This window comes from Dinoponera quadriceps, unplaced genomic scaffold (genome assembly GCF_001313825.1).
Source record: "Dinoponera quadriceps isolate SergipeBrazil2010 unplaced genomic scaffold, ASM131382v1 scaffold754, whole genome shotgun sequence".
In the NCBI taxonomy this organism is placed as follows: domain Eukaryota; kingdom Metazoa; phylum Arthropoda; class Insecta; order Hymenoptera; family Formicidae; genus Dinoponera; species Dinoponera quadriceps.
This window is the reverse complement of record NW_014554896.1, coordinates 130,657-148,400: the sequence shown is the minus strand read 5'-3', so window position 1 is coordinate 148,400 and position 17,744 is coordinate 130,657. Positions and strand designations below refer to the sequence as shown.

The 17,744-nt window shown below is 38.2% G+C and overlaps 3 protein-coding genes across 4 annotated transcripts in view; all 3 read left to right on the top strand.

Moving 5' to 3' along the window:
- The first annotated feature begins 103 nt into the window (after positions 1 to 103).
- On the top strand, positions 104 to 2,351 carry LOC106742427 (toll-like receptor 3). Its single transcript, XM_014615353.1, has 2 exons — positions 104 to 179; positions 606 to 2,351. Exons 1-2 carry the CDS (start codon positions 177 to 179, stop codon positions 1,974 to 1,976), a joined length of 1,374 nt encoding a protein of 457 aa, XP_014470839.1. The 5' UTR covers positions 104 to 176; the 3' UTR covers positions 1,977 to 2,351.
- A 36-nt stretch (positions 2,352 to 2,387) lies between these two features.
- On the top strand, positions 2,388 to 7,112 carry LOC106742409 (decorin-like). Its single transcript, XM_014615323.1, has 3 exons — positions 2,388 to 4,514; positions 5,052 to 5,776; positions 6,076 to 7,112. Exons 2-3 carry the CDS (start codon positions 5,052 to 5,054, stop codon positions 6,818 to 6,820), a joined length of 1,470 nt encoding a protein of 489 aa, XP_014470809.1. The 5' UTR covers positions 2,388 to 4,514; the 3' UTR covers positions 6,821 to 7,112.
- A 2,021-nt stretch (positions 7,113 to 9,133) lies between these two features.
- LOC106742408 (sodium/calcium exchanger 2) overlaps positions 9,134 to 17,744 on the top strand; it is a 73,221-nt gene continuing 64,610 nt past the window's right edge. For both annotated transcript variants that reach the window (XM_014615322.1, XM_014615321.1), the window contains exons 1-2: positions 9,134 to 11,933; positions 16,382 to 16,654. In XM_014615322.1, coding sequence (XP_014470808.1) covers positions 10,582 to 11,933; positions 16,382 to 16,654 — 1,625 coding nt within the window. In that variant the 5' untranslated portion in view covers positions 9,134 to 10,581. The remainder of the gene's footprint in view (positions 11,934 to 16,381; positions 16,655 to 17,744) is intronic.

Sequence of the window (17,744 nt, the reverse complement as noted above, 5' to 3'; positions counted from 1 at the left end):
TCGGGTGATTTCAAAGAATAAATAATTTTGATTAGAACAACATATGTGACGTCACACATTTATGATATAATAGGTATATATTGCGAGAGCTCTTCTAACCGCAGTCACAATCTTACGAGTTACAACCAAAGAAGTTTGTTGTATTGAAAAACATCACGTATTGAATAGCAGCCAGAATGGTACGTTACTACTTATGTTATTTTACTATTACCTTACTATTTTTGTATTTTTTCTCATTTTTCCATAATCTATACGTACAAGTACATTTTAAATTATAACGATAAAATTCTCTCAGATAACTCGGATATTTATGTCGCAGAAGTCAGAAAAAATAGAAAGAGTGAGAATAATTTAGTCATAACCACTTTGTTATATGCCTTTATTTTAGTATTGTGTTACGATTTCAGTTTTTAATTGTTATTACTAACGAAACCCTTGTGAATTGAATCGATTTCTCAATGTAGTAAATAGCGCAATTGTATACTACGACCTGCTTAAAATTATTTGACTTTTACACTGGTTTCAGTCCCTTGAATTAAAAAAAAAAAAAAATATATATATATATATATATAATATTATTATTATTATTTCTTATTACTTTTCAGATTACATTAGTTTTGTTATTATTTCTTGGCCGATATTTAGCACATGCAGAACCTGCAAGTGTGGCACAGGATATTGTACAGACTGTGTCTATTTTTTCAAAAAAATATGAAGATAAATTTGATATGAAAATACGGATATACGATGAAATTCCCTGTGACAATAGGGAAGTATTAAAACTGGAAGGACTGAATATCATGGATATTCAAGATAATTTGATACAAAGTGACACCATTCGTCATGTATCATTTAGGAATAATTCATTGATAAAAGTTTCGCCAGAGATTTTAAGTCGTGTGTCAAGATTATCATGCTTGGATTTATCAAAAAATAAGATTAACCTTAAAAACACTAATTTCATAAAACACAGTACTGTTCGAGTACTTGATCTGAGTGATCAAACACCAGAATTCCCCGAATGGAGGTTTACAGAAGCCGAAGATTTGAAAGATATTAGAAAGAATATAGAATCAATTACGTTTAATATAATTGACATGTATTTGCCAAATTTAGAACACCTTCTTTTAAATGGCAATGATATAATATCGTTACCAGATACATTTAGTAAATCGTTTCCAAAATTAACACATATATATTTGAACAATATTAAAGCCATAAATGTAAATCCAGATTTTTTTAATGTTATTCCGAAAACTTTGCGAGCTTTGCATCTAAAAAATAATAATCTATCTAATCTGACGTTAACAAATATGACAGGAATAACAGATTTATATCTCGATGGTAACCCTAGTTTAATGAACATTGAAATCAATTCGAAAAAGTTGCTAATTTTATCGTTATCTAATGGATCAGCTATGGCTTCAAATATAATTTTGCATACACCTTATTTAGAATATTTAGACATATCTAGAAATAAATATTACTCTCTGCCTATTATTGAATATGATAATCTTCAATCTTTGAAGATAATTTTACTTGATTATAACGAATTTTCAAGTTTTCCTTTATTTCGTTTTAACTTACCTATTATTAAATTATCATTAAGTTATAATAAATTATTACAAATTTCTTCAGAAAGTTTCGAACGTTTGACATTTTTGAAAATGTTATCATTAAGGGGAAATCGAATAAAACATATAGAAAGTGATGCCTTTAAAGATTTGAATCACTTACAATTTCTGGACCTATCCGAAAATCAGTTGGTAAAACTGCCTAATGGTTGGGCTTTTTCACTGATGAACCTCCAATTTTTCAATGTTAGCTCAAATTATTTTGAAAAAATTTCTGATTTATCGGTTAGCTCATTTAATGCTATATCGCATTTATTTATACTCAATACTACTTTCATCACAGACATAAGTACCAAAGATCTGGCCATTTTACCAAATAAAATTACAGTATATTTACATTAAGAACATTAAGTTTCAACATTATTCGCAATTTTAATTGCTCATATAAACCGCTTGAAACATTATTTCTTCCACATATAATTTCTATTGAATAGTAAAGTATTATAAAGTATTATAACGATTACATTTTTTAATTACTTCTTTTAACAAATAAGTCTTACTTTTTACATTATAAGTGTAAAAAAGAAATAGGAATACGTAACATAATATTTGAACTGATTTGTACAAGATAATTCGTTTTTAGCGGTACACGAGTTTTGCATGAAAACAATATATTCTATATTTTTTGATTTATTTTTTAAGCAGAATTTTTATTCTCTTAGTTCTGTAATTAATTATGACTAATTACGAATTATCTTATATAACTATGTATTATTAATTTATTATGTATTCTGTAATTAATTATGACTAATTACGAATTATCTTATATAACTATGTATTATTAATTTATTATGTATATGTCCATAAAGTTCGAAATTTCATAATATTTCACATTTTTAATACTAAAACTTAATATAAAAGTTTTTCTCATTTTTATATTTATATTGCGTAAGATGAAGGTCATGAGCGTCGTAATTCTTAATCACAAATATCGAAACTTTAATTATTTCAATATTGTAATAGTACGATATTTTTGTAAAAGAAATATATAATTAGAAATAGAAATCTTGCTAAGAAATAAAAGCCCCATTTTGTACTTGGAACGACCACTTTATTTGGCAGAATAATTTATTCCAGAGATATATACATAAAACAGAAAAATTCAGGAATGTCTGCATTAGGCTGTTAGTTGATATGACTGTTTGCTGACTGTTGATTATGTTGCTAAATTCGTCGCTAAGGGGATAAAGTTCGGGAAGTCTTCAAGTTTCATTTGGTGAGGTAAGATGATTTTTAGTTCGCCATTGTTTCGTACAAATAGATTTACATTATCTTATTTTTTGTTTATAGTATAGAATAGTATAGTTTATAGAATAATATAGAATACTATAGTTTATAGAATAATAGTTAAATGAACAGATATAACATTGCATTTTAATTTTGTACAATGGCTTTATAACAGATCTCCGTAATGTATGTAATGTATATATGTTTCGTTATCATATACATGATAATGTTACAGTCGACACTCCGTATGCGTGTTCATATCTTTCTTTATTATATAAATAAACATCGTTTTCTAATAAAATTATCATTTTGTGGAAGTTGAAACAATTATAAATTTGTATTGCTTTTATTCTATATGAGATTTATCCATACGGTAATTAATATTTCCAGCGTTGTTACGACTTAGAAAACGGTTTAACAGCAAACAATTTAAACATCCTTGCCATTGGCACCCTTCAATTATTATTTCAAAATGAAGGATCGTAGAAAAATTTAGGATTATTCACTCTTATTATATTTTTCCAGAAAAGAAGAAAGTAGAAATGTAGCATCGCGCGAATAATTAAATAGTATATAATAGTGTATTAAACAAATAATTAGGTACAATTAAATATATTAAACAATGAGAAGTTAGTATAGATGACAATTAATTTATTTTTGTTGCCTGAGATTATAAGAAGAGAAGTTAAAATGCCAGATGCGATAATGTGCTTTCGAGATCGTTTAGAGAACTTGCAATGAAAAACGGCAACATGAATTGATTATAATTTTACCCAATGTCGAACAATGTAATCTATTAAATATTTTTATTTTACTGTGCCTTATTATTGCGAGAGACTTTTAACGCAGAAAGATTGACGTCGAGTTTTCGCATTTCTGAGAATGCTTCTCGCCACGACAGACGATTCGGATTATTTACAGCATTAATCTCTGGCAATGGATAACGTTGATAACCATGTAATACTAGCCATAAGAATGTGCAAGACTTATCAGAAGTCGCTCTCGTGTCATAAGATGCGTCTTAACTGTTTGTGCACAGGCAAGTATAGCAATAACTTTGACCTTCTAGAAAGAATAAAAATAAAGATATTTTAAGAGTTATTTTGAAATTGAAGACCGTACTGTATATGCGACTAATGAAGTTGAAGATATTAAATCGTTACGACGCCAAAATATAGGAAAAATTTTGGAAACATGGGTAAACGGCTTGCGGTTTCCTTGTAAAATGCAAACAAAATACCAGCACAAAGATAAAATAATATTTCAGCTTCTGAAAAAAAAATTTAGTTTAGTGAAATTCAATTACAAGGAGTATTTTATGTTTCATAATAAATTACATAATTAGATATTACGTAATTAAATATAATACAATGCAATAACCTGAATATATTTACACATACACATTCTATTAACTTGATTAACTGATTTTAATGAGCGCATATATAAATGCGTGCGTAACTTTGGATCGGTGCACTATATCATGCACTATACAGATGCAGATGGCACTGCAATTTGCACAGCCTATGCAGATCGTGGTCAGTATATAAAAAGACGAACTTGCCCGCTCGCGACATAAGGTGTCGAACTTCTTGTGCGTCAGAAGTGTTTGTAAGAAACGTGTAATAACTTCATTAGGAAAGAAAACTGCACACGGTCAGTGTCACATATTGTATTGATTTATAGTTATTCCAAATATTGTCCTGTTATATTAATTTTAATATATTTATAAATATATTGTGTATGTGTGTATGTGTGTTACTATACTATTATTATTTTTTCCTAAGAATATAGTTAATATATTAAAAAATGATATTTATAATATTTATATAGGAAGTAAGTTTTACATGTACTTATTTTTACAGACATATGTTATACTCCTATGTGCAAACTTTGACTACGTACAAAATTATTTAAATAGTTTTCAGATTCAGTAAAGAATTATATATAAGAATCTCTTTCTCATTTCGTAAATTTTTAATGTATTCTATATTTTTTCCTTCTTTTTTGACTTGAAATAATTATTCTTTTTATTTATATTCTTATCATTTTAATTAACTAATTTTATTACTATTTTTTAAATATTTATTATATTAATTTTTAATTCAATTATTCTAATATTAACATAAACACACACATACACATACACATTTGTATGTATATTAATTTAATAGATTTGTTTATTTTTGTTAGATGGAGATTGGCCGTACATTTACCGTTTTTATTATCCTTATCACCGTGTGTTTGGTGAAAACTCGAGAAAGAAACTATATAATACCCAATCCCACTGCAAAAACCCATTTTAAAGAACAATCTTTGAATACCGTCTCTTTTAAATCAGCAAAAATTATTGAAACAAGCACTATAAGTTCGCCTGGCCCTATTTCAACACCTCGCCCACAACTTTACGACATTATCCTCAGATTTTCTGAAGTTGGTCTTCGAAAAATCGGCCCGGATTTTATCATCAGCCAGAAAATTATCAGCCTTAGTCTGGATAATAATGAAATAAGTAACATATCGCCTTTAGCCTTTCGTAGTATGCGGAACTTGAGGTATTTGAATCTTTCTGGGAATAAAATTCCGACAGAGCGGTTGCTATCTTTAGAAGGAGTCACCGAGTTACAAACTCTGATTATCAACAATAATAATCCCATAAATCCTATAAAAATAGAAAAGCATAGCAACTATTCCGCTGTAGAATGTGTCTTTGAAAAATTGGAATACCTACATCTGTGCAACAGTCAACTAAAAAATTTCAAAATACATCATCAAATGATGCCTTTGTTGACCCATTTGTATCTGAGCAACAACAGCATCGAATCGGCCGACATTATTTTCAATAACATTCCGGCTACATTAAGAACTCTTTACTTGGACAACAATCTCATCGATCAAGTTGAACAGAATAAACTTAGGTATTTATGTTAATCGAATTATTTCTGTATTTATTCGAATCTTTTTTTCTTCTCAAGGAAAAGTGACTATAAAATTAAATAAAAAAGAAAAGATATATAAGAACTAAATTTTGAATTGACATCTCTCTCTCTCTCTCTCTCTCTCTCTCTGTTGTTGCTATTGTTATTGCTACTAGAATTATTATCTTTGTTAATAATTTTGTTGACATGTTAGTATTAGTATCATTAAAATTATTGTCATAGCTATTATTCATCTTCCTTTCGTTTATTTGTAATCGTTAATTTCCAATTGATTTCAGGAACTTGCTGGAACTTGTTATGAACAACAACTATATCACCGAGGTGTGCTTTGATAAGTGCCAGAAAAAATCCATACCTTTGAGAGGTGCTAATAAGTTGAAAAAGCTATCTTTATCTAAAAATCAGATTTCAAAGGTGTTGGTTGATGCTTTCACTGATACCGAAAAATTGGAGTACTTGGACCTATCGGGCAACAATATCACTGAGATAATCAATGGTACCTTTAACAATCCCGTTTGGATAAAGATACTTTCTTTAGCTGATAACAAATTCATTACCATACCGAATATCTGTCCATTGAAATATTTAACGAGTTTGGATCTGAGTGGGAATCGAATCAACGCAGTTCACGCCAATAATTTTTGTAATTTCGCATATTTGGAGAGATTGTATTTGGCAAATAACAGCATAACTACCATCGGACATCAAGCTTTCTCCAACTTTCGATCACTGAAAAATTTGGATCTCTCTGGAAATCAACTCAGTCAGTTTCCGCCACAGTGGGCAAACGTATGGCGCCTTGAGGAATTGCATCTCGAAAGAAATAAATTCGAGGAACTGAGTGATGTAACATTGGGTACTATGAAAAAGCTGAAAAATGTTTATCTCGATGAAAATCCTATGATACATTTTAAAGCAGAATCTTTCAAATCGTTATCAGCAAACTTTACAGTGCATTTAAAGAATATATTAATTGAGAAAACATACGAAGACAATTACGATGACAGTAACGATTACGACTAAAAATAGCTATTTCTTGGTTCTAATTTAAATAACCATTAATAGCCTTTTTCTTTTAATAGCTTAAAAAATATACATTCTTTTGTAGCAGCTATTTTTGAATTTATATTTCGTTCAATTTATTGTTTCTAAACAAATTCTGTACAACATATGCTAAATAAGATATAAGATAATTGTATTAATTTTAATTTTTTAAACCTTAGTCTCAAAATTGTCTTTTGTTATAGCTTTCGTTCAACATCTCGTAGACCTTATATAAAGTGTATATGCATGAAGTAATATTTTAGAGCTTTAAGTGATAATCGATTTAATTCAATAATAATTACTTAATTTAAGTAAATGAAAAGTATTATTTTTGCTTTGCTTGAATAGCGTATCTTATTATTCAAATTTATTTTTAAAATATGTAATTTATATCAGTATTTTTGCTTAAGCTAATGTTTTATTATAATTATATAATAAACACATAATTATGTATTAAAATAAGCTTAAAAGAAATATTATGCAATGCGCAATATAATCATGTATTATTTCCATGTTTTAGAGACAAATATATTTTAATAAATGTATTATTGTATCAGAATATATTGTGCCTATATATAGACACAATATCCCTCCCGAATATGCTCTATATATTGTTATGAATACATTGAATCAGTCATTTCTTCGTCCTTTTATTATTTTCTTTCATTGATCTCAATAGTTGCGAGAGTATTATAGAAGAGAGTATTATATAAGATTATTTTATACTTCTAGCCTGTTATTTGATTGCATTATTTGGAAATTTAAGTTATTTTATCTGCCATTGCTCGGCGCCATCTAATGATGACCGCGAGAAGATCGTTACGAGAAATGGGTTTGAAACTCGACTAAATAATCCGTTTGTTTTGTTAGTTTGAAAATCTCTGCTAAGAGCCGCCACTATCTAAATCGAGATCGTAGTACAGCTCAACAATAATTCAGACGGACTTCTTATTTTCAAACAGTACGATTCAAAGCAAAAATGACTTTTTTTTATTTTCAACTAACGACAGAAGAAAAAAACAAATTTTTATTTTTCATAAGGTGACTGAACACAACTGATTAAATGGATGTTCATTTTGACTATTGAAAGATAAAAAAAATTCGTTTTTAATATTAAATATGCTATTGAAAAATGGAAATCTAGATGTCACGCAGTAAAAAGCAACTGTAAAGTTAACCAATTACCGTCTATTTTTTATGAAAAATATGCAACGAGAGAGAGATCGATCATCTCATCGTTTCTTATAATGTAGTATGTTCATAATGCGTAATTAAGTACTGATTGTTAGTGCTATTAAATACTGATCATTTCCTAGATATAAAATAGTTCTGAAAAAATTAAAAATTATATATATATATATAATTATATAATTATACTTTATATTATATATATATATAATTATACTTTCGATGTTTTAAAATTATAATCGATTATTGTTTTCAACATAATTCATTCCTACTAGAACTGATTGGGTTGGATAGACTCGAAGTGTCAAGGTGGTTGAGCCTCACCCCGGGGTGTCGGTTACGCAAAGGGTAGCATGTATACGCATGCGTACGTCGTCTTGCGCTGCGTGAGTGAGATGAGAACCGCGTAAACGAGGATAGCAATATAAGAAGGGACGCGCGTTCCATGCGTGAGTCAGTGACGTGGAGGGGAGTACGATGGACGTCAGGCGTGACAAGGACAGAGAGAGGGTGGGAGCTCAAGCACGACGAGTACCGGAGTTCGGAGCAGCGGTGCAAATAGAAACTTTGTGAGGAAAGCGTTCTATTCAAAAGACGCACTAAATGAAAACAGTATGAAAATTTTGCGAAAAGTACTGTAGTTTTTCGATTTTATAATTTTAATATCGGACAGTCCTTGTTTTCTACATTTAGTTTTATATCATTTTCACGTTTTAATCTGAATACATGTAATTTTGTATATGTAGCAATATATACACGCATGATTTCAATGATATTGATATTTCATGTTTTGAAAATTATTTAAGCAATTTAAATAAATTTATTTTATACATTTTAAAAGATATTATATTTAAGATATTACACACACACACACACACACACACACACATGCACATATATATATATATATATATATATAGAGAGAGAGAGAGAGAGAGAGAGAGAGATTGCGTTGAAGGCTGGGGATTCTGAATACGTTGGGCCGTCCCTATGTATGCGACCCTGGTCCAGAGTTGTAGATGGGGATGAAAGAGAAGGGGAGAGAGAGAGAGGGGTGATGACGGAGGGTGTAAGCTGTAACGAGGATGGAAAACGTTAGGAGGATGGGGAAAGGCGTGGATAGTTGTGGAGAGGGATGGAAAAGTTCGAAGAGCGATGAAGAACAGACAGATGCACATAAAAGAGTGGCGGTCGAGATTATCCGTAAAATAAAACAATACCATTTCCAAGCAGATCAAAAGGCAAATGTTACATTTGATAAGCAGAAGGATACAAGTTCAAAGAGTTCTTTTTCTCAGGAGGAGCTTTTGAAAGACCGCACGATAATCTGTTCCGAAGAAACAACTCAGATCAAATGAAATGATCAGACTGCACGACGAAGAAGGAGATTCGCGGGAGCCACGCTGCAGCCACCCCTGGCGCAGAATAAGAGAAGGGAGTATCCGCTGCTGCGGGAAAGAGAGACCAGGGCGCCGTGGGAGGGCTCGACAAGGACGAATGTATAAATACGAAGGGTGCAGAAGAAGCGATAGATAGAAGGGGAAGAGAACGCAGAAGCGAGTACAACAAGGTAGCGTCGCGCGTGACGAGGAACGAAACTACGGGCAGACGCGCGCAGGTAGACACGCGGAAGGCGTTTCTTCGGCGACACGACGAGCTCGGCGGTACCGTCGATGCGATAAAGTCGACCAGGAAATAGGTATCGGCCGGCACGGTGAGGCAGACGAGGAGGGAGATACCGGTGGTGGTGGAAGCAGCCCGCCAGCAGGAATAAACAAGGACAGAGAGGGACGACGTTACCGTGGGCACCGTGAGGTCGACAAGAACGGAAGTACCGGCGATGCAGCGAAGCGAACAAGGACGAAGCTAGAGCGAGGAGGTGGTTAGGTGGAGGGGAGTTAGGGGACGAGGTGCGTCTGGCTAGCTCGCGAGACACCACTCCCCACTCGGTCTGGTCGTTCTCTCCTCTAGCTTCCTCTCTTTCTCTCTCTCTCTCCTCTTTCAGTGTTCGTTCGAACGCGGCCCGGTCCGCTTCGTCATGGGAGCTCACTGCCGCGGTGGTGTCGGCAGATCACCTCGGTAGCCGGTTCCGATGTAGCTTCCTCAGGGTGGACCGCGCGTCGTGCTTTTCGCTTGTCTCCCGGTAAGGGTGGGTGTGGAAGGATTATCGGGGCGGGTGCGGGAAAACTCTCTGCGAGAGGTCGTCCGATGATGAGTAGACGAAGAGCGGCAGGTGATCGGTAAGCGGAGACTGAGGTGTATATAGAGGTTGTCACTCGTGGACGAGCTCCGTAAGCTTTCGACGAGCATGTTACGCGCGCGAAAGGTCGCCGGCGTTTTCGTGGTTAGATCACGGTGCTAACGCGACGAGGGAGTTGCAAAGGAGGATAAATAGTGGATTGTGAAGTTTTACTTGTTCGTTCGCGATTCAAAATAAGAAGATCACGTAGCCCTGAATGAAGAACGAGACTTCCGACGGAGGTGGTGCTGCTTCATTCCTCAAGGGACGAGGTTGCTAGGAATTCCAGTGGTGATTCTCCGGACACCTCGAGATGTCTGGCAACTACTCGGTACGCTGCGAGCCCGGCCTGGTGATGCCGATGTGGCATCCGGGGGATAACCTGCACCTGATCGACATCATCTTCCGAGGCCTGGTGTATTTCTTCCTGCTGCTGTATCTGTTCATCGGCGTGTCGATCATCAGCGACCGGTTTATGGCGGCCATCGAGGTCATCACGTCCAAGGAGAAGGAGCTGGTGGTGCGCCGCCAAGGCAGGGAGCCGCAGATCGTCGTGGTGCGGGTGTGGAACGAGACGGTGGCCAATCTGACCCTGATGGCGCTCGGCAGCAGCGCGCCCGAGATCCTGTTGTCCATCATCGAGATCTGGGCGAAGAACTTCCAGGCCGGCGAACTCGGCCCGGGCACGATCGTCGGCTCGGCCGCCTACAACCTCTTCGTAATCATCTCCCTGTGCGTCTTCGTGATCCCTAACGGCGAGACCCGGAAGATAAAGCACCTGCGCGTCTTCTTCGTTACCGCGACCTGGAGCATCTTCGCCTACGTGTGGCTCTACGTTATTTTGGCGGTCTCTAGCCCGGGCGTGCTGGAGGTCTGGGAAGGTATATTGACCTTCTCCTTCTTCCCGGCCACTGTCCTCTCGGCTTACATCGCCGATCGAAGACTGCTGATCTACAAGTATCTGCACAAGGGCTACCGGATGAACAAGCGAGGTGTGATCGTGCAGGCCGAGTCCGGCGACTCCGAGGTGGGGGTGGAGTTGGAGATAAAGCCTCAGCAAGATGGTCTCCACGGCATGGTGGACCGCCTGGCCGACGGCGACTCTCCCGAGGCGAGGGAGTTCGAGCAAACCCGCAGGGATTACATCAATACCTTGAAGGAATTGCGCAAAAAGTATCCCACCCTGCCCCTCGAGCAGTTGGAGGTAATGGCTCATGAGGAGGTGTTGGGCAAGGGGCCGAAGAGCAGAGCTTTCTACAGGGTGCAGGCCACGAGGAAGATGGTGGGCGCGGGCAACCTCAGTAGAAAGATCAGCGAAAGGGCGCAGAGCGACCTCAGCGAGGTCAAGGCCGAGTTGCAGAAGCAGGAGGCCGAGAGCATCGACATCGAGCACGTCAACGCCATGAGGGTGTTCTTCGAGCCTGGCCATTACACCGTGATGGAGAACGTCGGGACCTTCGAAGTGGGAGTCACCAGGGCCGGGGGTGACCTCACCAGACCCTGCAGTGTGGATTATTACACGGAGGACGGTTCCGCCGAGGCGGGATCTGATTACGTTAGTGCCAAGGGCACCCTGACCTTCGAACCTGGCGAGACCAAGAAGACTATCAAGCTCTCCGTTATCGACGATGAATTGTTCGAGGAGGACGAGCACTTCTACGTCAGGTAGATTTCCCGCGGATATGATCGCCCCCACACCTCCGTTCATTTTCCTCGCAAGACCAACTGTATTTGTCAAATTAGACGGAGATAGAAGCGTGACCTATTAGGAATCGCTCACTTCGGTTCACGAACTTCGATTAAAGTTCCGACGTGGAATTACCTGCGTGGTAATCGCGCGGAGAGAGAATCTTCCCCGCGTATGATTATTATCGCGCTGCTTTCGATGAGCGCCGGCGCGTTTCTGCATAATTGTCATCGCATCACGCTCCGAAATAGGTCTCGTTCGAATGCGATCGCGCCTTGAGACGTCTTCGGAAAAGGCGTGGTTCTCAGAGAGAGAGAGAGAGCACGCTATGATTACGGATCAGGAGGCAATCATCCGATTGATTTCGGACCAGCGGCATCCGCAATTCGATGAACCGCCGCTGGTCGATTTAATCAAGGAGTGATTAGCGCGGCCCTTCTCTTCTTTGTGCTCTCGAAGCTCTTAGTTTTTTCATACTCGACCGAATAACACATTTCTTCTGTCATTTTCTACATGTTAATGCGTTCTCTTCTCCTTCTATTTATCTCTTTCTAGTTTTCATTGCTTTCGCGGGTAAACTCGTTCTTCGAAAACTTCGAGTGACGATGATGTCACGAGAGAACGATCATAATTGGTGCAATCTCCTTATGTGGGAAGAAATTGCGAGCCGGTTGCGTTACAAGACCGACGATGGAGGACGGTGAAATTGGTAACGCACGTGTCGGGTTAAACGCTTCGCTTCCCCTTTCCTTCTTCTTTCTCTCTTCCCCCTCTCGCTTCCACTTCTTGATTAGTTCTTCTTTGAAGAAACTTTCAGGTGCATATATTACACTTTAAATGCAGCGAGGTGCGGCTCGAACGAGCGGACTCTTTTATTTCATGCTATGATCGGAAATTGCGAGCTCGTGTTGGTGTGTGGCCAGATGCCCTGGCGATATTTCGCGTTATTTGCAACGTAAGCTTGCATGCCGGATTGCATCGTGGGGCCGGAAACCGCGCGTGCATGTGCAATTAAAAGTAAATCGATGTAACCCACTTGATAATTCAGCTGATGCAAAAATCGGCAAGGGGATAGCTGAGAAGTGGAAAATAATCAATAGACGCTTCCAGGTGTCGAGCGAAGCATTAGGAAATAACGATTGACGCGGTTCTTGACTTGAGTAGCGTTATTCGCGTATAAAGTGTGAACCTACTTTTTATATTGTAGGCATCTCATTAACGTAAATTCAGTAAATTGTTACTCGAGCTTGACATTCGTTAAAAAGAGCGGGGAATATTTCAATTGTTACGACTGAGGTTCCGAATCAATTTCATCTGTTACAAAGTACAAGATACGAGAGGTAGATACTGAATTAAAATATACAATGAAGGGTGAAGAGAAAGAGAGAGAGAATTTAAACGCGGATAGTGATAGCGAAGAAGTGAAATCTAATTTACGTCGTCCTAATCATTCTGAGATCACCGGTCAGGAGATTGTTTGACGTACAGCGCAGACAGGAGTCCAGGAAAAGAAGCTGAAAAATTCAGTAATTCAAAACCAAGTCAAGTCTCGATGATGATGATGCTGCTTTGTTAACCTTTCTTCGTACGCAAGCTATTCACCAACCCACAAGCGCCAGGTTGTAGGCGGATATTTCGCAAGCATTGAATAGCTGGAGAAGCAGTGCAGCCGAGACGCATGCATTGTACAAACGCGATTGTGCAACTTGTTCCGAAGAGCACATACGGAGCAGAGTGTTGCTAACTTGAAATCTCGAAATCCGTGCATATGCCTCTTTAAGATGAACCAGAGAATAAACCAAAAGTAGCAAACGTGTGTACGTTCTGTGCGAGTGCGCGTACAAATAAAAATAATCATGTATAATTTTGTGGACGTAATTTCCTTTATTACGCGAATATAATGTAAATACATGAATTTCTGAACAAAATCACATAAACATACTGTTTTTCCATAAGAACCACACGTTATCGGCTGCTGCGTTGCTCACAAGGTCTGACTATCATTCATAATGAGGTCTGATTAAAATTTAATTAAAAATACAGAAAATTCGCTGTTTTAATTTTCAAATAATCCAAATAAAATGCGCTAAAGCGAAATTCAGCTGAAACATGATTTTTTCATTCTGGTTGACATTCGAATAAGCAAGGAAGGACGGAAAATAAGTCGCAGCAACACTGATAAGAAGCATCGAATGCCTGTAGAAAGCTTAGGAAAAGGTGTTTTGGAAGAAGCTCGCTAAGAAGCTTCCACATACCGCGAGAAAGCACGCGGTGAAAGGAAAATCAAGAAATACATGACTGGTGTATGCACGCATATGCGATCCGCTTATCGCCGCGAAATGCACCAAAGCCGGCATAATGCCGATTACTCGCCCGTAGGAAGTTCCAAACCGCGCGGGGTTGAGAACAAATTACACGAATATAAAAGGCGCACGTAACGATGATCAATTACATGGATATAGCCGCCTCTTTGTCCGATGGGAGTATTCAAATCACGCAGTCCATCTAACGGTGGAAAATAAACGTTAGCTAAAAATCCCCTTGTAAATTTAGACACCGTGCCTGTTTCTTAGCATGAAGCACTCGTCGAACATTCCGACGTAATCCCGACCGAAATCGTGATTTTTCATCCATCCATGTTTATTAACAAACGTACAATGTGAACTCTCGTGTATGTAACTAAAGAAGGGTCGACGAGATGGACTGTCCATCATCTGTCACTGCTCGGCTTGATTTAAATTACTGGATTTCGTAACTTTGCCATTCAGAAGAGGTCTCAAAACAGCTGATTAAGACGGCGCGAGTCATCTTACTCGAAGCGGAACCGCAACGTCTGACCTTTGAAGCTGACATAATTTGTGTATATTGGCTCACCGATATCCGCGTTGAGGCTGTCACCTTCAGGCCCTTCAAGTATCACACATCGCGTGTCATCATTTATGTGCACGCCAAGGGAAATATTTATCGAGTTTATAATCGGTATTACAATGTGCAGGGGAAAAGGACGACTTACGTAATCCGTGGGTTCGTTGATGTCTGCGGGCGAGATTAGAACAAATCGCGTTCGAAAGCGCATTGAAAGCTTTCAAGGAGGGCTCAGGTGCGTCCTTTCTAAAAGCTCTCAGTGTACTTGACCGTTTCTTACATTCCGGCTGTGCCTTTCAATTAATTTCTTTCTCTGAGGCGAGAGCAGAGAAATTTTCCGTTCGCTCTTGCATCCTTGACGTAACTCCAAAATACGAGGAAGTCCGACGCGAGGTGTATTGAAAAATTTAGCATTCATCGTTGTCTTGTACGTGTGCGAGCGCGCGCTCACGGAAAGGGCTTCTCGCAATAATTGAAGAATGGAAATGTAAATTGACGTTAGAAACGTCGAGAGGACACTTTTTCCCTTTCACAGATGTCTTCTTCCTTTTTTTTTCAACAAAACGAAGGAAATTCATTGCACCATGAAACATATAGGTAGAAATATAACAAAGAGAAGGAGGAAATTAGTTGACAAAAGATGTATATAAAAAGGAAGGATTCAAAGTATAAATGGAATGGAACGTGCATCGTTTTCTCGAGAAATATCTTTTAAACAGAAATAGTAATTCTCTCTCTCTCTCTCTCTCTCTCTCCAATAAAACTTCTGTTTATAACGACAAAATATTTTCATTCGTTTCCACTCTCGAAACTTCGGATTTGGTTTTGTTGGGATGCAAGCCACTTTCCGATTCAACCAGCCGGTCTACCTGTATTCTCCGTTACCTTTTGACATTAAAACAATTCACATACGCGCGCGCGCGCGAGATAAAGAAGCTATGAATTATACCGATAATCTTTGGATTCAGCTACGTGCCACATGCAACGATCATTAAGTAACAACGCTTTTCTCCGCGACCCACATCGCTAACAATCCGTGTAATACTTTATTAGGATTAATCGATACGGGAACGTAACATTGTGAGAATTCAGATCCGCCCGTGTGTTATTTTGGTCCAATTGCTTTCTCACGTTTTCCTCGCGTTCGGGCTCTTCACACGAGCCCGAAGATGCAGAAGAATATGTTATTTTACTCGTTGAGGTCATGCGTCGGGTGACCGTACAGGACGTTCCAGATTTAGTGGATGAAGTAAAGGTAGGAAGGAAGAGGAGAAAAAAGAAAGTAAGCAAGAAGAAGAAGAAGCGTCTCGCAGGAGGGACATCAAAAGAAGGCAAGCGGATAAAAATAAAGTCTCGGTAGAGTGAAATCTGCCCTCGAATGGCGAATATTCAGCGCTTCGGGATTATAGAGCTCGGGCTCGCGCGCGAACATGATTAAAGTATCCCCGAGGGAGCGACATTTTTAGCCGGCGCGAGTAAAGGATCTCCGTCGGCGGTCAGATTATAAGACCCGCGGCTCAAAAGCTCGTCGATTCGATCATTGGATCTCTCTGATTTTCAGGCTCAGTAACGTGTCGCAACCGGCGATGCTGGTCTCACCGAGCCTAGCGACGGTGATGATCCTGGACGACGACCACAGCGGCATCTTCGGCTTCCCGGAGAGGGACGTGGAGTTGGTGGAGAGCGTGGGCCAGCATCCCCTACGGGTGGTGCGTTACAGCGGGGCCCGCGGCCGCGTCATCATCCCTTATCGCACCGTGGAAGGCACCGCGAAACCCGGCAAGCAATACATGCACACCGATGGCAGTCTGACTTTCGAGGACAATCAGACAGAGTGAGTGACTTATTATTCCTTTGACCATTGAAAAGAGGCGTCGGGTTACGTATTGGGAAAGCGAGTAATTGTTCGTATGATTTTTCCGCCGCACGCTCGCGTGCTATTTCCTATTCTCCCCGTCTTGCCCCCGCGCCGACTTAATAACGACCTTATCAGTAGCCTCTTCACTTTAATGGTCCACTGTCGCTTGACGTGGGGAGAAAGGGGAGTTTCGATGTCCGAGGGGAGAAAAGTATTTTCCTTCCTCTCGGTAAGCGAGCTCGTGGTAACACTCGAAACTTGGGGGAAACACGAGAAACTTATAAATAAGAAAATAGAAGAATCAAGTATAATCAATGAATATAATATTTTTCCAAGTGTTAAAAGAAAGAAACACGTAGACATGTATTACGTACACTGTAAACAATTTTGTATGAAAAATGATCCACTGAAATCGTTACTTTAACGAGGTGAATATTTTACAAAGCAATAATATGTTGAGAAAATGAATTATTTTAATTTAACATATATTTAATTTAACATGTTAAAGCGACAGAAACATTTCAATGAGCTGTTTTTAACAGAAAATTTTTTACTGTGTAGGGTAATTTAACTCTAACTAGCCACACTTGTTTTGGAGTCTTTAATTCGCCTCCGGCCTGTGAAACCGCTTGACTTTGTCGCCTTGTCATTTTCATTCTAATTAATATTTTCAAGCTTGTGGAAATTGGAAATACAGAGTCTGAATAAGACGTTTGTAATATCAGGTTAAGAAAATGATTTTTGATGCATCGATTTTTCGGGACGTGTCTCTTTTTATTAATATTTTCTCGTATATTAGTAGACCTTGGAGGGGGAATATCGTCTCACATCATTCTCTCCGTGAGGGAAAAAGAACGTGGAGAAGAAATTTTTCGCAGTTATCGCGAATGAAAATGAAGAAGAAGCGGCCGACTATTTTCGTAATTTACAGCTTTTCGATGGAGAAGGTACACGCTGGCTCGTAAGATCGCGTCAAATGAGCGTTTTAAAATCGTAAAGGGGAAGGGTCGATAAGAAATTCATTGCCACAAGGGACATATATACGACGTAGCATCGATCAGATGGT